Here is a 21,146-nt window from a genome sequence, read left to right as displayed (position 1 = left end):
CATTGCTGCCGCCGCGGTCCTCATCTCGTCCTGTTCGTGTCTCTGCCTCTGCCCTCTCCTCACAGATGCGCAGCTCTGAACGCCTCCCCTCCCCGCCCCTACTGACCGCCTCCCTCCCCCACCCCCTCGCTATCCTTTCCTATTATGTGATTCACACCTTCGGTGTTCATCCGCGCGCGCGCACAGCTTTTTGGGGGGGGGTGGGGGGGGGGGACAATCCACGATGATTTGTCTGTGTTATGAAAACACGCCCGTGGACGCGCACACGGGCTGTATGGGCTATGCATACTTAGGGGTAATATATTACTATATTCATGGAGGTTTCATACATTCCGTCGAATGCCAAAAGAGAAGAACCAATTATAAATTAAAGCCTTTTTCATCGTTATTTTCATTTATAATGATGGCTTATCGCAGGCCTATGTAATGGAAGTGTTTGAATTTGTGTCTTTGTGTAGCAGTACGTCTCCTCTAGGCCTACGCCGAGAGGCACTTGACGCCGTTGTCACATTCCTTGTGTGCCGTACGTACTTGTCCTAAATAGCAGCAGTAAACAAAGTATGTTTTGTTTCCCTATTGAAACTACTTTCACGTTCCCTTGACTTGCATTCAAAGAGATTTAAGTGTGCGTTTATATCTATTCCCTAAAATTTCCCTGAAGGCGCGCGCTCCTCTCACATTCCAACAGTAGCTCCTCCCCTCCTCCCCCCTCCCCTCTTTTGCTGTGGTCACGTGTCATCGATCCGCCAATCCGGGGGCATCCAACCCAGCAGCGAGAGCAGCGGCGGCGTCCCGCAGGTCCCCCTCACAGCCACTGCTGGGTCCGACTTCGACTGGCGAAAGCGGCGATGGGGGAATTGTTTTGATAAAAGTTGACGGATTTTCTTTTCTTCTTTTTTTTAAAAAGCCACGCAACGTTACAATCCGGGATGTTTTTTATGCGTTTTGAGTGTCCGACCGTCGGCTTTCCTGTCTCGTCCACGAAGGAGAACCACACATGGGAATGACCGATCTTAAGCTGAAGAGGAGCAACTTTTCCAACTGCCTTACTACTCGTTTTGGCTGACCTATGCTAAGCTAACCCGCTAGCCAAGGCTGTTGAAATTCCCACGTTAATAGTACACAAACTAGAAGGTTAACGTTACGTCTCGGTATTCGGTGACTAGATGAGCTCCACTGGCGTCGTCCCGACAAAAACCTGCCCCTCGGAAGCTTAACTTTATCCGGTCGGGGTGGACAGTGCAGGTGCATCTCTTGCGGCACCTGCGAAAACTTGGTAACTTAAGTTAGCTCCATCGCTGGAGAGCTAACTTTTAGCTAGTTTTCATTAGCATTACCCGGACTACGTCGTGGACCCGTTTGTCTTTCACGGCAAGAGGCTATTTGACATAAATGTGAGTCATTGGGCCACACGTAACCGGTAAAGTGGTGACATTAGCTATGAGGTATTTTGGCTAACGGTAGTCCGCAACCACGCCAGCAAAGTGACCCTCATCCACTGCTCCCCCCGGAGTGGCGACGTGGATAAGGTTTCGGGGTCGGGGGACGGTCTCTCGCTGTCCCACAGCACTTTGGACGGAATGCACCCCTGCTCCCATCCGCGGGTCTTGTTTGGTGTGACAACATGAGGATTCAAAACAAAAACAATTTGCATTTGACCGATTTACACTGTTTCGTTTTTTTCTTATTCTTCTAAAAGCCCCCCCCTAGCCCCCCCACACCCGTCCCCACCCCCCCTGCAGCCTATGGTGCCACTACGGCCACCGAGAAATGGATGTCTCGCAGGCCGCTTTCCCGAACGGTGAAGTGCGGCCGTGCGGCGGAGGGACGGGGGGCCACGCCTGGACGGACCCCCCCGCGGTCCGGGCGTGCGCTCACTCCGCGCCGCTGTGCGCGACTCGGTCGCTGTGGACGGCCGCGTACGACTACGAGGCGAGCGGCGAGGATGAGCTCAGCCTGCGGCGAGGGGACGTGGTGGAGGTGCTGTCCAAAGACGCGACGATCTCCGGGGACGAGGGGTGGTGGACGGGTAAAATCCACCACCGGGTGGGGATTTTCCCCTCCAACTATGTCACCTACCAGCCCGCTATTTACCGTCTCCCTGCCGCGAGTGGGTCGGTGGGGGCAATAGAGCAAGTCCCGACCCCCCCCTCCCAGATTCCTTTCAGTGAACTGGTGCTCGAGGAGATCATAGGCGTGGGCGGATTTGGCAAAGTTTATCGGGGCACATGGAAAGATCAAGAGGTGGCCGTGAAAGCGGCTCGGCAAGACCCGGACGAGGACATCACAGCCACCGCCGGGGGGGTCAAACAGGAGGCGAAGCTCTTCTCCATGCTGCAGCACCCCAACATCATCAAGCTGGAGGGGGTGTGTCTGGAGGAGCCCAACCTGTGCCTGGTCATGGAGTACGCCCGAGGCGGGACCCTCAACCGGGCGTTGACCGGAAGGCGCATCCCTCCGCACATCCTGGTCAATTGGGCCGTGCAGATCGCACGCGGGATGCTGTACCTCCACGAGGAGGCCGTGGTACCCATCATCCACCGGGACCTGAAGTCTAGCAACAGTAAGCAAACGTTCGAGTGTGTGTGATACATTAAGACAAGTGACCCAACTTTCAAGTCCTCACCACGCGGGGAACCTCCACCTGTTGCACGCTCAGCGCATTCACCTTTTGGTTATTTGGGCTTTTACTTAAGCAATCATTTGGGGAGCAATCCCCTTAAAACATGTCCACTTGCACAGTAATCTGTACCATGTCATTAATGACAACTTTCAACTTGTTAGGGAAGCATAGTTGTGTCATTGCATCCTAAATTCATTTAGCTGATTTTTCACACATGCACATATACACACGGCCCTTTACCCTGGATGGATTTGGGAGAGGTGTAAATGTGTTGTGGGTGTATGAAGTGGTGGGGGATACCATCAAGAGGATGTGAAATTAAGAGTTTGCTCAGCTGTGCCGGCCGCCCCCTCCTCCTCCTCCTCCTCCTCCTCCTCCTTTAAAACACACACTTTCCCAGCCCCCCTTTCTCTCAGCTGAAATGTTGTTCAAATAAAGTCAGTGATTTACCAAACACATAACCAGACACACAGTCCACACGGTCAGGCCATGATCTTGACCAACCAGCGCTAATGCCAGAGGTCACGGGGTAAAAAGAAGAAGAAACATTTGCCTCGAGGCTTTAAAGTGCAGGAATGTTTTGTTTATTCATGGGGGAATTCCATAGTGAACTGCAGTCAATGTAAAGCAATCCACGGAATTTCACGGATGCTGCAGGTGTAATTGTCTGGAAAAATATCATCGTTAGCTGGCGTTTGAGTATAGGGTCACATAGTTAGAACCTGCTAGTTCCTTCGTGGGCCGGTAGCTGACAACAAGCCAGCTAACTTTAGTTTCCGGGTAATGAATGGAAAGGACCGGACAAGGAAAATAGTCTGAGTCACATACCTGCTGACACAGACTGCTCACTTCAAATCAGGTGTGTTTATGTGTGTAACAGGACTCCAAACACAATGTATTTCTTTGTGATCAGACGTATCATCCTGAGAATGTGTAGGGAGCGGCTTTGGTCGGATGCCTGCATATTTTGATAATATTCCTGCAGAATAATAACATGGATTCACTCTTTTAGATTAAATTATCACATAATTTTAAATGGGGACGATTACCCATTGTCCCAGAGATCTGGTTTTATTCAGTTTTTCAAACCATTTGAAACAAAACTCTGAAACTATGCATTTTCTGTGCACACACTGCATGGGATAAACAGTGTAGACAAGCCCAGCCCTGGAAGAAGACGTATTTTAGGTGGGAGATGTTAATCATGGGGCAGATGGGGAGGGAGGATTTCACTGCCATCTAGAGTGTTTAAGATAATCGGATGTTTGGTGAATATACACAAACAACCCCCCCCCCCCCCCCCCCCCCCCCCCAACCCGAGTCTGTGTGTTTGTCCTGTCACTTCAATGTGACATAGAGGCACCATAAGCTTTAAGTAAAGATGGGAAACGTAAACAAAGCCTATAATGTGCTCATTCCATTTCTACTCTCTCCGGTGAAAGCTGTGAATCCGGAATCTTTTACCTGAAGATTGTAGACCAGTTAAATATATCAGGTTTTTTTTTTTTTCTTTTTCTGGATTCACTCTGGTTTTCGCCCCTGCTGCTACGCTGTTAACAGAGTGACACCGCGGTAGAAGTTGGATTTGAGCTGCTGTGTTAGTAGTAGCCGGTAGTTGCTGGTCACATGGTCAGAATTCTCTACATCTGTGGTCAACACACTGTCACAACACACTTATCTAAACATTGGGAGAAAGGACGGAGCTGTGTGTTCATAAACACCACCCCACACCCCCACCCCACCCGATCTGTGGTGTGATGGGTTGTTTTGCCAGAATAAACCTAGAATAGTGAAGCCAACAGGAGTTGTTGCATCTGCTGTTGTCTCTTTTGTTGTGGCGTTGGCCCGTCTATGAGGATGAAAAGAGGCGGAATTATCCGCACAGGGGGGGTAGACAGATATGATTACAATCTTCCCCTTTTTAAATTATTAATTAAAATTTCCGTTTGTTGGGCAATGTGTCTTTTCTAGTTTTGGTATTTTATTTCACTCCCGTATTTTTCCCAGACCGAGGCGCGGACAGGTACGCAACTAAACCTTTCCACCTTCCCTCAACTCCTCGGTCTGCCATTTATCAACTCTCCGTGTACACGTGCTCCACGCAGACAAAGACAGAGCTATTTGATCAATGATTAGCCTGTAAAGTAATATGCTGGAAGTCAGCAAGATTTGTCCAATCTCTTTTGTGTTTTTCAACCTAATCTGTAAAATCCCGGCCTGCAGGGAGGAATGTTGCTAATGAGGGATAAAAGCTTAACATACGTTTGCACAATGGACTGGTCAAGCAGCGGTTGCTAGGCTACTGTGGCCAGAAGAATGGCTAGGACTCGGAGGGTCTCAAAGCCCTCGTTTTGTTTTGTTCAGTTCATATTTAATCTCCCAGAGAGCAGCGGTACTCTTTTATTGGCACAAACTGAGGGGGTTTCCCCTTTTACTTCGTTATTTTTCTCCATAGTTACCTTACCTCTCTTGGTCCTTTCTGTTCCCTCTTGCTCCTTGTTATTGTTCATGTCTACTTTTTGGCCTACGCAATTTTTGAAACTTAAAATACTTTTTTTTGTTGTCATGAATCGAGAAACTTCCCAAACACATTACAACCAACCTTGAATTTATCCTGCAAAGTATTGTCTGTAAAGCTGCAGCCTTTGTGCCATGGAGATCTATTATTATCCATGTTTACTTATACCGTTGTATTGATGTAGTGGCAAAGGTATTCATTAATAGGAGTATGGGAAATATAACTAGTTGTGTAAAAAAGAAAACAACAGCCATGACTCTTTCTGTGGCTCCAGGTGGGCGAGCTTAGAAGAATAAGATACACTTCAATGTAATGAATGAATGTGCTCCCTCTGTAGCATGTTAGCAGAGTCACATGCTGTGTGGATACATAAGTTATGAGGTCAGTAGGAAACATTTATTGGGGTATTCCTTCTTCTGTTAACCACCTTGTTCTCGTATCCATTTCAGTGACCTCTCCTTTTTTTCCATCGTACAACTTGGATTTAAACTTTTAGTCAACAAAGCTGTGGAAGTTTTCATAGAGCAAAAAAAAAAAACCCCCACTGAAACCTGGCCCTGAGCCAGCACGCAGAGCCCACATTAACTTTGCATCTTGATGCAAGGGACGGTATGCCTGGAATGTGTGCTTGAATGCCACTAAGACGGACTGAGTTCAGTGTGGAGCGCGTGCAGCAGCATTCTCCCATCAATCTTAAGCTATTGTTCAACTTCATCACGCTGGATCTGTGACCCCCCCCCCCCCACCCCCCACCCCCAACTCCCCACGCCGCTCCATCATCCTGTAGGTTTGACGTATAGCCGTTATGGGAAGGACTGTCCAGACTGGAAGTAGTTGACTTGCATGTGTTTATGTGGTGGTGGTGTTGTTTTCCTTAAATAGGCTTCTTAAAGATGGATGCACCTCTCACACATTTCCTGTCCTCAAACCCAATTAAGGGAATAGACGGACTCCGACTGACCAGTTCAATACCCGTGCTTAATTTAGTCTGTCTTCCTGCTGTTGGGTGTGAAAAGACTCAGGTTTATTTGAACAACCTCACGTCTGTGGGAACAGCAAAAGCGACCCCTTAAATCTTGTTTTTCATTACTGGGTGATAATAAACTCTTTTTAACAAGGGAGGTAGAGTTGTTTATCTCGCTCAATAATAATATAATATATCATTTTTTGCACGTGTAATTTTTCTATCATAATTAGGAACTCAGAGGAGTTAGCAAAGCTTGACTAGGTGTCGCAGGGACGCTTTTCTCAGGCCTCCCACAATTACCCCCGGTGACAAACGGACAGTTACTGCCTGTCTTTTCTGTGACGAGAGAATGGGCAGAGGGGAGAGAGGAGGAGTGGAGATGCTTTCACTGTTGTTTTTTTATGACCTCTCCCTGACTGCACCTATTGTTGGGTGGAAAGGGAAAGGGCCCACAGTCCGAGAAGAGCCGCTTTTCCCAGCCGACCAATCCCCACGCGGATGGATGCTGACACGGCAAAAGGTACGCCGCTGTACGCCGTTTTAACATTAGTCATGTTTTCAATCAAGCGCGGTTCTGGGTTAATTCAGGCTTACGGCGCACCCGGACCAGCGGAGGAAGGGGGGGGGGGACGGACAAAGAGCAAGTGGCCCCGGAGAGACGTGACCATGATGGATGGATTCAGCCAGCCATTAGACCCTGATCCTTTTCCCATCAACCAGAAAGCCTCGGGGGGGGGGCACTGTGGTTGCAGCCGGCAGAGACGGACCAGTCGGGGAATGTTTCGCGGCCATGTTTCTGCTTACGACAGGAAGCCCTCTTACTCTCGCGCTAAGTCTGTTGGCACAGTTACGAAAATACCGCCGCTGCAACTCCCCCAATATTTTTACAGCGACCGCGTTGCCTCGACGCGGAGTCCGGAAAGAGCCCTCAGGAATATGCTCAGGTGCTGTTTAATTGGAGACCTTTGTTGTAGTAGATGAGTGAACCCCTTTTTTAAAGTTGTGCCATGTAGAAGAGCGTTTTTTTAGACCCCGTTGTCCGTAAACAAAGAGCTTCACAAAGGGGGCTGGCTTTGCAAATGCATTGTTCAACACTGAAGACGTGCTCTTCTTGGATGTGCATATTTTATATAGAATGGAATACTTTAGGTATGGATTTAGCTACATATTTTTAAATCTGAAAAGTACAAATGATCCCAATTTAAACTTGGACTAAGCAATAGTGCCAAGTTTATTTTTTTTAAATCAATCACTGGTTTCTGAAACACCTGCTGCAGCTTTGCAGAGCGTTACACCTGGGGTATTTTAGTTTTGTTGAATAGAGAAGAAATGGTTTGCCGAAGACATTTTTTTTTTTTTGTACCTTAAGGGGGAAAAGGCGATGGGAAGGAGCGTGGGAGCCGCTTTGAAGGCAGGCAGCTCTGCTTCTGATCTGCCCACCGCTCCACCCTGAAGGATGTGTCCGCCTCAAGATCCACTGTTTGGGAAAGGGAATTAAAGGGGGGGGGGTTGGACTGAGGGCGGGGTCTGCCTGAGGGGCATATCCATCTCCAATTGCATTACGCTGCTCCTCTTCAAAACCTTTTCTTTTCAAAAGAGTAAGAAACTACACACCGAGATCTAAATGCATCACAATACTTTTTGCAATCTGCAAAAGAAAAATGTAGTTGATGCAATTTGGTAAACCTGATAATATAACCGCAATGATAAGATTATGGAGGACACAGCTTTTATTCCATTTTGGAGATACATTTTACTTTTGTGGATATAGTGGTTATATTATTTTAGAGAATTCTCTAGTATATCAACCAATTCAAAGTGCATTTACGGGGCCTATATTTAGACAGAATTCAAATCATGAGATGCATCAGTAATAATTAGCTTTATCTAATACCCCAACAGAACTTGTTTAACATATCTTCCAACAATACCCTTGACTGCATTACACCACTGTGAAGGCTCTAAAATGTGCCAACTTTAGGGCGGGGTTTGGCCTATAGTGCTTGACTTCTAGGATTTCCCAAAATAGAAGTTAACCAGAACATCTTGTTCCGCTTTTTGAATGTAATCCAGGTGTTGTTTCAAGAGGCCATTTGGTCACATGTAGATAGCGGAAACTGTTTTGATACAGAAGTAAGCTGTGAATGTTGTTGACTGGTGTCCGTGATGTCTCTAGGGGACGTTTCCATAATGTGACGAAAGATGCCGATTGTGAGAGTAAACATGTAAATAATAAACCACATTTACATAGGAGAATTCATGCATACAATGACACGCTATGTAGCCCTGTCAAAGACTTTTTACAATCCATTGACAAAAAAAACTCAGGTCAGGTTAAACAATATTCTAAGTAGTTGTAGTCGCAGCCCCAATTACGTGTCCCCTATTTTTTTTTTAGCTTTGATCAGAAACTTCTCTGGTTGACACTTGAAGACACACGGCGCTACAAAGGAAGTATTCTATCGGCCAATCGAAGCAGATTACTGTGGTTCCAGGTAACTAACCCATCATCCTATGCTGGGAGGAAACTGCGGAATCCCAGAGCGGGAACTTGACAACAGGAAGTAGAAGTATATCAACGGTCTGGTGAAACCTGTTTGTAATGGGTTTCCTATTGTTGCAGCCCGGGCAGAGGATCCCCTCCATGCCCGAGGGAGGTAATGGCACCGACACCCCTGTTATTAGTAGACACCCACAGGTGTCACACTACGCCTAAAACGCTGCTTGAAATCAGTTCACCCTCTGAAGATGTGTCTTCAGTGCAAGGGAAATGCCAAACAACCATTGTTTACTTCAACACATGTTTCTGTGTCCATTGAGGTCAGGTGAAATAGTTTATTTAGGTTGTACAAATTAAGCCGAACTTTGGGATCAGATGATGCCTGTAACCAATAAATACTCTGAAATAACTTAAATGTGCAACGTGTAATTCCCAGACAAAGATTTTGGATAATTTCCACTTTGTTACTGAGCTCATGGAAAAAGATTGGTCAAAATGTTGCACCTTTTTTTTTTTTTTAAACTGGTGAAACTGAGCTGCTGAACAGGGGCTACGTCCGCCAGCATGAGGCAAGGGGGGTAAAGGGGGGGGGGGGGGGGGGGTTCTTTTCATTGTTCATCTTTTGGATTTCATCCAATAAACAAACGTTCAAAATTCCCACAGATTATGGACGTACTTTTCTCTGGACTGTGTGCAGAACTCTGGAGCACAAAACATAAGGTTTTTTGATATGCTCGTTTATTTCTTTTAATTTTAGAGCGAATCTCACGCGTTGCTCCTTCCATCGACCAGTTTTCTGTCTACACCCGCCCTGCGTCTCAAACACGGTGGAATTGTAGCAGCTCGATTTAATGGATATGATTGAATTGACTCGATTAGAATGTGTGTATGAACATCTTAAAAGTCAAGATGCAGGCTTTAAGCCTCACTTGAGTATTGGTTGATACTACTGTGTGTGTGTGTGTGTGTGCGCGCGCTGCGATACGCGCCACAGTTTGTTTACCTTCCCACCTAAAGTGACTCTCGTCAAACCACTTTAAGTCAATCCACAGCTGATAGGACGTGTCCACACTGACCTAAATCGTGCAATGAGACGGCTTGCGATGCCAAACGCACATTTCGATAAATAACCGCGAGAGGAGGAGGAGGATCAAAGAGTGTTGACTTTGGCGGCTGCACCCCTTGATGGGAAATGTTGCGTCTTTTTGACAGTGAGCGGACTGTCCATCTGTTGCTGTGTCAGCGCATTTTGGCGAGCGCCTCGTTCGCCAGCTGGTGGAGGAAAGCCCGGTTCAACAAGCTTAGAGTGTGTTTTAATAATATCGGGACGTGTGTTAATCGCTGTTCGCTCTACTGAACTGTAAAGGACTTCCTGGCTGTTCAGTTTGTTTAATGATATTTCAGTGCCTTTTGTTATACTGTTATAATTCTTTTGGTTATGTTTCCTCACTCGGATGAAACAATTGAATAGAAAGTTAATCTGGGATTTATTTTCTGCTTATTGCCGTTATTAAAAGTTTTGAACTGCTGGTTGGACAAAACAAGACATTGAAAGATGTCTTTAGGACATTATTAATTGGACTTTCTGACTTTTTTTCCATATACCATCATATTAAAGCAAACTTTTTTTTAGTTGCACCAGGCCTCATGATTTGCAGTTAAAACTGGTTGAAAATGAAAACGTTTCTATTAGAACATTAAATTCACGTCCGTCACTAAATGGGTGAATAAACGAGACTTTGCACATCTGCGGATCGTGTCTTCACTGTGCCGGAGCTCCTAGCCCTAGTTTAGTGTTACATGCCAGTTTTGGTGGGGGGGGTTGGGTCTTTAATGTGTTGAACAGTAGTTCGGAGGGCAGGTGCTGTGTGGCGTTGTCGACCTTCTTCTGCAGGTCCCGTCACATCTGCTCCTTTCACCCCGGTCCCGTCTTTCCACAGTCCCCCACCCCCCTGCTCCCCCCTGCTCTCTTTTACGGCCCCTCCCTGACGAGTCCCTCTCTCTTCTCAGTTTTATTACTTGAAACGATCGAGAACGACGACATCGGAAGGAAGACCCTGAAGATCACAGATTTCGGCCTGGCGAGGGAGTGGCACAAAACCACCAAAATGTCGGCGGCGGGCACCTACTCGTGGATGGCCCCCGAGGTGATCAAGTCCTCTCTTTTCTCCAAAGGCAGCGACGTCTGGAGGTACGAACAAACACGGCGCCCCCCCCCCCCACCGACCGGTGGTGAGATGTGATTTGCTCAATGTGCTGCGTTGTCTGTGTGCTTTGGAACAACCAGCTACGGCGTGTTGCTGTGGGAGCTGCTGACGGGGGAGGTCCCGTACCGCGGGATAGACGGCCTGGCCGTGGCCTACGGGGTGGCTGTCAATAAGTTAACGCTGCCGATCCCCTCCACCTGCCCCGAACCCTTCGCCAAGCTCATGGAAGGTGAATGTGTAACTCAAGCTGCGGGATCCAGGGAAGCGTTTTAACAATAGCAAGCCATTTGTTTCTCTATGACTTGGGCAGTCAAACTAATTCAATTCCAAAAAGTTACTAAATGTTGATCCCGTGTGTGTGTGTGTGTGTGTCCCCAGAGTGCTGGGACCAGGACCCCCACGTGCGCCCCTCCTTCTCCTGCATCCTGGAGCAGCTGTCGGCCATCGAGGAGGCGGTGATGGCCACCATGCCGCAGGACTCGTTCCACAGCATGCAGGACGACTGGCGTGTGGAGATCCAGGAGATGTTTGACGAGCTCAGGACCAAAGAGAAGGTGGGACGCGGCGCGATGAGACGCACAGTTCACGTGGCGGACCTTCCATCCCTCTGGAACATTTCAATAGTTTGTTTTGTTACACGTTGACTAATCTATTGCTGAGATTTATCTAAGCTTGAGGCAGCTTTTTATGGACTTAATTGGTTACTTTCAGTGAAAAAGCTTAACGCGCGTTAGACAAAAAGTGTGATTAATGGCCGGGCGCTTCAGTGGGCTCCCCTTGTTAAAACCTTAATCTGCTTCCTGTTTAAGTCTCCCATTGCTGGCTTAAAGCAGGGGGGGGGGGGGTTTAATTAGTGTTTGTAGAGACTGCAGGATCAGCACAAAGAGCCGAGTCAACAAATGGTGAACAAAATGACACAGATACTAAAAAGACCTTTTTATTTGATAATCATATATTTTTAGTGTCATACATTCATTTGTTAGAAATGGTCAGTTATGTTAATCCAGCTTTATGTGTTATGTAACTAAAAATCATCCCAATTTATTACTTAAGGACTTAAAACGCCCTATAAAGCTTTTTTGTTGTGTAAACTTGAATTAATCATGAGAAGGGAGTGAGTGAGTATTCTCTCACGTCTACACATGGCATATTTCATTTGATTCCCCCTAAACGCCCCTCAGTAAAGCTACTTTATGCGAGTCATCCAGTAAGGATTATTATTACTCAACTGTGAGCAATTAAAGGGAAAATAGGGGGACATGACTGGTTAGCTTTGTAAAACGGCCTGAAACAGCAGGCAGTAATCTCCAGAAGGAAGCGTTATTCAATACACGCTGCTGCCCCCTTTCTTCTGTTTTTCCCACTTGTTATATAGGAATCATGAGACTCGTTACCACCTGATTTGCAATGCATTCTCAGGGGACATTTAAATCAATTTTAAAAAAAGTACAACCTGTCAATTAGAAAGGCGTGTCTGGGCGATCTAACGGCGCCCGGTTCTTCCAGGAGCTGCGCTCCAGAGAGGAGGAGCTGACGCGGGCCACGCTCCAGCAGAAGTCTCAGGAGGAGCTCCTGAAGCGCCGCGAGCAGCAGCTGGCCGAGCGGGAGATCAACGTGCTGGAGAGGGAGCTCAACATCCTCATCTTCCAGCTCAACAAAGACAAGCCCAACGTGAAGAAGAGGAAAGGCAAATTCAAGCGCTCCCGCCTTAAACTGAAGGACGGGAACCGCATCAGCCTGCCCTCAGGTGGTTTTTCTCCCAATTCCACCACATGACAAGTCCCACTGCAAGTTCCTCTTCAAATATCGATTTGTTGTATCCTGCACTTTGCAGACTTTCAGCATAAGATCACCGTGCAGGCCTCACCTTCCATGGACAAGAGGCGGAGCCTTCACAGCACCAGCTCCTCTCCTCCCAGCAGCCCCACGCTCATCCCCCGGCTCAGAGCCATTCAGCGTGAGTCCTGCTCCTTTTGTTCTCTCAAGTAGTCAGCAGTTCTGGTGTCCCAGTGAGCGAGAGCTCGCCGAGCCACCAGCAGCCAGTTGTTTGGACAGTTTGGTCACGCACCAACGCGCCGGCAGTAACAACTTCCTGCTGAGCGTCTACGCTTAAATGATGATATTCAGAGAGGAGGAATATAAACAAATGTGCACAAAACATGGAGTTAAATGAAAAGCAGATGTTTATTCTTACTACCAAGAAACCTTATCCCACTAAATGGATACATGCAATTTATTATAACAGTGTGTACTATACTATAAAAAAAAGCCCAAAATAGTATTTATATAAAAATATATTATTTTTATACTGGCATTGACTCTCAACTACATTTTAGTGGAATAAAAGCAGGTCCACTTGTCCACCGTTGGTCAGCGGTAACTCAACTTTATTTATAAAGCACTTTCAACCCCACAAGTGGAACCAAAGTGCTGTACAGAAGGTAAAACAAACAGTAAAAACCACAAAAAAACATTAAAAAATGAATACATAACATATGATATACAAACCTTACAAAGCATTATCAAATGCTAAAGAAAACAAGTTTTAAGTGCACTCTGAAAGACGCCCAATGAAGAGGAAGATGGACAGAGGAAGGTTCCAAAGCCTAAGAGCTGCAACAGAAAAGGCCCGATTTACATTTTAAACGGGTTCGCAGAACCACGAGAAGCAACTGATCATTTGAGCGTAGAGATCTACGGGATTGACACCTGCTGATTAAATCAGTAACGCACTCAGGATGCAGAGACTTAAAAACATACAACAGCGCTTTGTGTTGGATTCTGTATCTCTACGGGTAACCAATGTAGTTTAATTAACACCGGAGTCATGTGATCTCTCTTCTTAGTACCAGTGACTGGTATGCTTCCCTCCCCAGCCATGTCCCGCGTGCGGAGGGACAGTTTGTATGTTTACCAACAGGACGTCGATCTGAGCAGCGAGCTCGCGGCCTCGCGGGGCCTCGGGAACAAAGGCAAGCTGTCGGCTTCCCGCCCGCCCGCCCGCGCGCGCCGACACACACACACACACACACACACACACACACACACACACACACACACAGACCCAGGAGGGGGTTCGATGCCCAGCGGCGTCACATCTGTGGGGATTATGGCGGGTGATTGAGGTTTTTTTCTAATGCGGTGTGCTGGTTTTTCTTCACTGGTATTCTCGGAGGACTCCTACAAAATTTCGATATCAATCATATCAGGTTTAGGCCTTGTCTTTTTTCCGTCACAGCTTCCCAGACTAACCTACAGCTAGAAGAAGCTTCTGTAACAGCTTTGGGGGTTTGGTTTTATGCTTTTTAGGGGCTTTAATTTCCCTTTCAGAAATGAGTTTACCGTGGCAATATTTCCTAATTCAATGCAATTATTAAGGTAATTAAAAGTTAAAATCAATCCCGTTTTTATGAGAGAATACCCACAACTTATTTGCTTATTTAACATTTCTAAGTACTCTTTATAACTGTAATTACTGGGTTTTCACGGATGGCGCTGTACATGTAAAAGTAATCTCACTAACGTGTCTGCACTGGATTCTCTGGTCGGGGCTGTGGTTTCGCTGACAACATCCCTCTCGCCGCCTTTTGGTAACACTTGTGCCTGTTGCCGCGTGGACAGTAACCCAAGACGAGAGCAACCGCACGTGGGGCCGCAGCGCCCTCTTCAGGCCAGAAGAGTTCGATGATGTGAAAAAGGGAATCAAGAAGAAAGGCAGAACCTGGGGTCCCAGTTCGGTGCAGAACAAAGAAAGACCTGCTGCTGCAGAGAGGTAGATGGTACACACACACACACACACTAACAGGCACAGACACGCACACATCAAGCTGGTATTTTGTGTTTGACGTTTTCACACTCCTCTGTGTCTTCAGAGTGCGTCCCCTGTCGGACGGCAGTAACCCCTGGTCCACCAGCCTGGTCAAATCCCAGAAGTCTGTCCCCCTCTCGGCCCTGTTTGCCGAACAAAGTGAGCTGAGAATCCTCACGTTGTGATCTTCTGTATGCGTGTGTGTTTTCGCACTTATTCCGCGAATTCTGTTATTTTTGCTCGACACTTTTAAAAAATATATATTGTGTGCTCGTTTACTTGTCGGATTTGAAACAGGGTTTAGTAGCCCTCGTTTTGTCTGTCACACAAACACAATTCGGTATCTCTCCTTTTGCTTCTGCTGGGAAGGTGATCCGTTTGGTTGAGTTATTCCCTAATGGCTGATTTCCACCTGTGCGTCTTCAGCGGCGCCTAAAGACGAGGCCTCCTCCCCGGAATGTCCCGACAGCAGCTCCAAGCCAAAACCGCTCAAGTTCCCCAACCAGGTGTACATCGACCTACCTCTGTGGAGGGACGAGCAGCAGCCCCAGAGCCCGGGGGGGGCGGGGGACTCTGGGGTCGGGGGGGTGGCGGTGGCGGCGGGTCGGGGCGGCACCCCTGAGACCCCGGAAGACCCTTACACCACGACGTCCACCTCCTCCACTTCCACCACCCCGCAGGTCACCCCCACCAACAGCCTGAAGAGGGCGTCGGCCCGCCGCAAGACCGACTCGGCGCTGTACGGCTGCGGCTCGCTGCTGGCGTCGGTCGTGCTGGGCTACGACATCAGGGAGGCGCTCAGGAACTCCGGCCCCGGGGAGGAGTGCGAGCCGCAGCGCGAGGAGAAGGAGAAGAAGAAGAAGGAGGGCCTGTTTCAGCGGGCGACCCGCTTCCGCCGCAGCACCTCGCCGCCGGGCGGTCGCCCGCGGAAGGAGGAGGGCGCCGCCGCCGGCCAGCCGGTCAATCTCATCTCCATGTCGGCCATCGCGGAAGGCCACTCCAACAGGTGCCCCCCGCAGTCCGCGGAGGCGGCGTCGCCCCCCCCCAGGTCCGGGAAGGACGAGCTCGCCGACGCCAATCACCACGCGGAGTCGCCCGGACCCGCCAACGGGCGTGTCGACGGGGCCGCGGCGGACGCACGGACGCCGCTGCAGAGCGACCACAACACGGGAACCCGCCTCCGCAGGAAGAAATACGCCAACCACACGAGTGAGTGACAAAAAAAAGAAGTAAAGTATATCAAAAATATATATATATATATGTGTTCATGCTCCAAAAATGTGCTTCCAGCGAACGGCGCCCCCGCTCTGCCCCCTCCGGCCTCGCAGAGGAAGCACGAGAGGGAGCAGGGCGGCCCCCGGGGGGGCGGGGGGGAGGCCTGCCCCCGGCCGCGGCCCGCCTCCTTCCGGGCCAAGCCGCACACCTGGGCCCTGCTGCGAGGGCGCAACAAGAGCTACTCGCTGGGCCACTACTCCGGGGGGAAGGCGGCCCAGAACCTGAGCGTGGTGCTGACGGCCGACGGGACGGGCTGCTCGCTGCTGGACGTGGACACCGAGGGGCAGAAGAGGGACTGCACCGTGCCGCTGTGCCGCATCCAGAGCTCCCCGGGGAGGACCTCCGTCTTCGAGCTGGAGAAGGAGTTCCTCTCGTAGGAAAGCCAGAACCAACCAGTTTTCTTTTTTAAGAAAACACTCGCCCCCTCGTCCCGATTTCGAGAAACGCTTGCGAGCGCGGTTCACAGACCAAAGACCGGCGGCATGAAGACGGATTCGCTAAACTCCTTGAAGTGCGACCCCCCCCCCCCCCGCCCCGGTGGATTATTTTTAGCGTTACAGTGTTACAGGTGTCATAAGGTTTCCGGCCGCCGTGGTCTCTTTGGTCTGGACTGCCATGTCCGCACGGAACCAACGGCGCCCCCTCTGGTCACTCGACGCTCGCCCCCCCCACCCCTCATGTCTTTTTTTTGTTTTGTTACCTTCCTCCTCTGTCGGTGCAGCTAAACGTTGAACGCCGCTGCAGCTTTCGCAACACAATACCCTCACCTTTTTATTTATATATATATTTTTATAGGTAATTTAATATGAAGAGACTTAGCGACCAGCGGGACGACGGACGTTCTATGTCCGTTTTTGAAGTTTTAGATTTGTTTTTGGACCCGAGAATCATGCATGCGTGTACCCTTAAAATGTTGAACAAAAAAAAAAAAACCCAACCCGTGTTCTATTTGTAAATATTTCTTTTTATCCCGGTATCGGCCTAATGCTGATGGCATTTTTTTTTTTTTTTCCATTTGTGCTATTTTGTGTTTTAAAAGTCAGCGATGCTGCAGTACCGTTTGTGTTCCGGGGACAGGCTACGTACTGGAGCGTACGTTTGATCCCACCGAGTCCTCAAGCTGTTTAGAGAAGCAGGTAGAAAAAGAGCGACGAAGCCGACGTTGATCCGTTTTGGACAGTTGACCTTCGTATTCATGTGTTGAGTGTATTTATAGAACATCGTTTTTTTGGGGGGGGGGGGGTTGATGTTTGCTGTATTGCAGCAGAATGGCCACGAATATGTCAGAAAAACCTGCTCCAAATGAATGAATTTCTAATCCAATCCACAAGGACGCCGCACAATCCCAGATTAATATTGTGAAAGATCAATACGGAGCCTTTCGAACTCAGTGCATGAAATAGCAATACTTGTACCCTGAAACAGACCGAATGTGTCTTCAATGCTTCCTTTCTCACATTCTTTATCTCTCCAGTTTGTACAATTTGAGGTTCCTTTCTTTCTCAAAGCTGAATATTGACACGAGGGCTCTTCATCTCAGTGTAATTCATTTAATTGACCTAACTGGTTTTGGTTTGTTTTATGAAGCATTAAACAAACCCGTAGCCAATAGCCTTTTCATGAAGGTCAGGAAGGAGAACCGTTGTCATGTAAACCAGGTGAAGGACTTCCTTTGCTCCTCAGTACGCTGACTGCACAAAACCTTCCTCAGCCGAAAGGTCACGCTCTTAAAGTCCAACAAATGAACTTAACCGTGTAACTTTTGACGGATTCTATCCCTCGACTTTTTACTGCTGTCTCAGTTCAACTTGTTGAACTTTCCCACTATTTGAAGGACAAAACCAAGGTCGTTTACAGTGAGTTGTGAATATAATTGTAATGCTGACGTATCACTGGCATCTTGTGGTCCTTTAGGATGGGAAGTATCCCATGTTCTGTATTTTCAACACTGTAAAAGCCTTACTAATAATCAAGCTGTTAAAAGGGCAGTTTACAAGCCAAGATATCACTGGATTTACCTTTTTTTTTAATGAATTACGGTTATTTGTAAATACCATAATGCACTGGTGCTGTACCCCCCCCCCCCCCCCCTCTCAAAATGTTGTATTTCTGTTTGAAGCCGAGTTCTGCCGCTTGTCGTCAGGCGGCTTCGTCCGTCGAGGCCAACGACGCCTCGACGGAACATTCCAGTGCGGCGCGGCGCCTTCGGGCCTCGGACCAAATCTGTCTCCCCCAGCACTGCGGCCTCCGTGTCCTCGGGACCAAAACCACTAAAAAAAAAAGAACCAACACCTCGCTCAGAGGAGCTCAGAAGGACAGCGGGACGAGATCCGTGTCAGTGGAGGTTTTTAAGTGTCATTACAGTATTGGTTGTTTCACGCCTATTTTGAACAAGTTTATCAACATTTTGAATAAAGTCTAAATCAAGGCTAATGTTGACTTTTTTGTTTTTCTTTTGAAATAATTTGATTTTTTTTTTGGGGGGGGGGGGGGGGGATCACAATTTGATGCTGTTTTCTTCATTTTTGAAAGGATTTATGCAAAAGTATGACGGAAAAAAGGCATAAAAAATCCATGGTACAAAAAGTAACTAAAAATGATAGTTTAGCAGGTTGCAAAAAGTCACAAAGTCTTAGTTGTTACAACTGCTTTTAATCCTTTTAACAAAATATAGCACAGTATGTAAAGAAATTCTGACAGAATACAGTGATATTGTGGCTTTTATTTTTGACATGATACACAAATACACAATTCCATCTCCGTGTTGGAGTGCGGACAAAAAAGTACAAATAGTTTGAGGTCACTCAGCAAATTGTTAATGTTTTCCATTTAAATGAGACGGAGAACAGAAAATTGTTAAATGTGCGAATCAAATGAAAAAAATAATGATTTGTGCTTTTCTGTAGTCAGTCAACACAAACTGCTCTACTTCATTGTGCTTGTAGTGTGTTTGTAGTGAAAAATGAGCTGAGCTCCATGAAATCAACCAAAAAAAGTACATATATACAAAACTCAGGTTCCACTTGACACCATGTTATCATCATCATCATCAGGGAATTCACTGAGGGGAAAAAGCTGCACAGTGGACCTTGAGTTAAGATTAGCAACAATAACAATTTAACTAAACCTAAATAAATGTGAAGCGATGCAGTGTCAACTGACCAGGACGCTGAAAGTGACAGGTCATCAGGGCCTTGATGCTTTTCAAAATAAAGTGCAGCACTTGCATTCGGCGAGGTGGTTTATGGCTGCTGCTGTCGAGGTAGCGAAGGGCGATTGAAGCTGAACTGACGGATGAAACGTCCAGCGTTGTCTCGCGTGTCTGCAGCCAAGATGAATGAATGAAAGGCACAAATCAAAAGGACTTCCATCACCACAGCTCCACAAACCTGACAACAGTGCCACAGGTGTGTGTGTGTGTGTGTGTGTCTCCGTACCTGTGCTTGTCACAGCGTGGTGACGCACTTGACGGCGCCCCGGGCGCTGCTCTTGGCCTGCAGGGGGATCACGGTCTGCCCCTGCAGGCAGTACGTGGCGTTGTGCCTCAGCCTCTTCAGAGGCAGCTTGCTGGAGCAGCAGTCCATGAGGAACACCTCCTGCAGGAGGAGAGAAGGTCGGCGTGACGCAGCTCTTGCTCTTCTGCTTTTAACTCTTCTGCTTCCTCTTTGTAAGCATAATAGTGATAGTGTTTAAACAGTGTGCACACATTTCATTATCTTTATTGGTTTGCTACCCGTTAGTTGTGTGTGTGTGTGTGTGTGAGTGTGTACCTCCTGCCCCCCGGGGTGTGTGAGGTAGATCTCGTAGAGCAGACCTCGGTGCCTCTTGCGAACCGTCTGCCTGGGGGGCTTCACGCGGACCACGATCCCTCGCTCGTTGACGTTCAGCCTCAGGACCGGGGGGCTGATCTGGGCTGCGGGGGGGGGGGGGGGGGGCGGTAACACGAGGATTCAGTGTGACGACGACAGGAGGAGGAAGACGGGGGGGGAGGGAGGAAGAGGAGGGTGAACACTCACTGTCCCAGCGCGGGCTGAACCTCGGGGAGAGGGCCCAGGCCGACTGGCCCGAGGGCCGCGAGGAGGCGTGCACTCTGGCGTAGTACCACTCTCTGGGGTCAGAGGTCACGGCGCTGAGGTCGCAATGGGTCCTCTGGATGCGCTGACAGCCGGGCGCGTCCAACCACTGTGGCTCGCCGTAACTGAGGAGCAGAGAGCGCATTTAACTCTCCGCTCTGTGTGTGTGTGTGTGTGTGTGTGTGTGTGTGTGTGTGTGTGTGTGTGTGTGTGTGTGTGTGTGCGTCACGGCTCACATCTTCCACTGGACGTGGTACTGCAGGGAGCTGCTGTTGGTGGTGGGTGGAGTCCAGTGCACAACGTTCCTGTAGTCCACAGAGTCAAACCTCACCTTGGAGACGGGAGCGAGCATCGGGGGAGCTGAAGAAGTTACTGATGCCGAGATAAAACCATCAATTCGTTATTTTCATTTTCTTTTCTTTTTCTTCATTGATTGATTAGTTGTTTAGTAGAAGAACAACAGAAGTTATTAGAGAGCAATTCTTAAGTTAAGAAGAAAAACCAACATTTGGAATTAAGTAGAAGCAGCAGTATATAGGAGTCGATATGTATATGTATATATACAGTATATATATATACATATATATATATATACATGGCAGCATGGAGCCTCATGCACTCATGGCCCATCATGAGGTCACTTCTGAACCATAAGAACCCTGACAGTACGTCAAGCCCTGTTCTGTGGCTTCTCACATTGCTCTGTTATATTTATAAATAGCAAAGTATTATTCGTAGCTTACAATAAATAGTGTTATAATAGAGACCAATACAACTTAAAACCTGTGAAGTTAAAAGTGTTTAAAACTATTTATTTTTTTAAAACACCATCATCAAATCAGTAGGAAACAAATAACGATCCGTTACCTTGAGCTGTGACGCCCAGGTTTCCCAGCAGCACGACTCGGAGCAGAAGGTCCGTCATGGCGCCGACGGGTCCGAAGTCACTGGACTGATGCTGCAGAGGACGCGGGCCACCTTTCATTTAAGAAACGCCAACTTCCTGTTTTTAAATGCCATCGCGGGCCGTTTACGGCATGTGACCCAGAGGCCACGTGGAACGTTTCCACACAGAAGTACTTTAATCTCTTTAATTGGAAATAATGTAGAAGTAGGCATGAATGTTCTCATTTTTCACTTCAAACAGAAGAAAACGTATTCATCCCTCTTCCACT

At 47.9% G+C, this 21,146-nt stretch overlaps 2 protein-coding genes across 3 annotated transcripts; one reads left to right on the top strand and one right to left on the bottom strand.

The window, feature by feature from the left end:
- Positions 1-754: 754 nt before the first annotated feature.
- map3k21 (mitogen-activated protein kinase kinase kinase 21) lies at positions 755-18,190 on the top strand. 2 transcript variants are annotated; one of them, XM_062566513.1, is made up of 11 exons: positions 755-2,563; positions 10,619-10,799; positions 10,896-11,044; positions 11,194-11,369; positions 12,322-12,562; positions 12,650-12,772; positions 13,692-13,787; positions 14,437-14,587; positions 14,688-14,782; positions 15,050-15,832; positions 15,914-18,190. In XM_062566513.1, exons 1-11 carry the CDS (start codon positions 1,771-1,773, stop codon positions 16,273-16,275), a joined length of 3,150 nt encoding a protein of 1,049 aa, XP_062422497.1. In that variant the 5' UTR covers positions 755-1,770; the 3' UTR covers positions 16,276-18,190. The 2 variants fall into 2 exon arrangements, with proteins under 2 accessions (XP_062422497.1, XP_062422498.1); XM_062566514.1 differs by lacking the exon at positions 13,692-13,787.
- A 427-nt stretch (positions 18,191-18,617) lies between these two features.
- On the bottom strand, positions 18,618-20,944 carry il22ra2 (interleukin 22 receptor, alpha 2). The gene is made up of 6 exons (XM_037465985.2): positions 20,839-20,944; positions 20,208-20,343; positions 19,915-20,096; positions 19,669-19,811; positions 19,336-19,494; positions 18,618-19,220 (listed from the first exon to the last, which is right to left on the bottom strand). The coding sequence occupies exons 1-5, from the start codon at positions 20,894-20,896 to the stop codon at positions 19,345-19,347; spliced, it is 669 nt and encodes a 222-aa protein (XP_037321882.2). The 5' UTR covers positions 20,897-20,944; the 3' UTR covers positions 18,618-19,220; positions 19,336-19,344.
- Between the last annotated feature and the right edge of the window lie 202 nt (positions 20,945-21,146).

Source organism: Pungitius pungitius, chromosome 13 (assembly GCF_949316345.1).
Source record: "Pungitius pungitius chromosome 13, fPunPun2.1, whole genome shotgun sequence".
Lineage (NCBI taxonomy): Eukaryota > Metazoa > Chordata > Actinopteri > Perciformes > Gasterosteidae > Pungitius > Pungitius pungitius.
The sequence above is the reverse complement of the archived record's forward strand: the minus strand, read 5'-3'. Positions and strand labels throughout refer to the sequence as shown.

Coding starts and splice junctions, on each gene's coding strand:
- il22ra2 (XM_037465985.2), bottom strand. CDS start 20,896: ATGACGGACCTTCTGCTCCGAGTCGTGCTGCTGGGAAACCTGGGCGTC. Junction 20,344..20,838: donor CCTGGGCGTCACAGCTCAAG/GTAACGGATCGT, acceptor TCTCGGCATCAG/TAACTTCTTCAGCTCCCCCG. Junction 19,495..19,668: donor CACACCCCGGGGGGCAGGAG/GTACACACTCAC, acceptor CTCCTCCTGCAG/GAGGTGTTCCTCATGGACTG.
- map3k21 (XM_062566513.1), top strand. CDS start 1,771: ATGGATGTCTCGCAGGCCGCTTTCCCGAACGGTGAAGTGCGGCCGTGC. Junction 14,783..15,049: donor GGCCCTGTTTGCCGAACAAA/GTGAGCTGAGAA, acceptor GTGCGTCTTCAG/CGGCGCCTAAAGACGAGGCC. Junction 15,833..15,913: donor GAAATACGCCAACCACACGA/GTGAGTGACAAA, acceptor ATGTGCTTCCAG/CGAACGGCGCCCCCGCTCTG.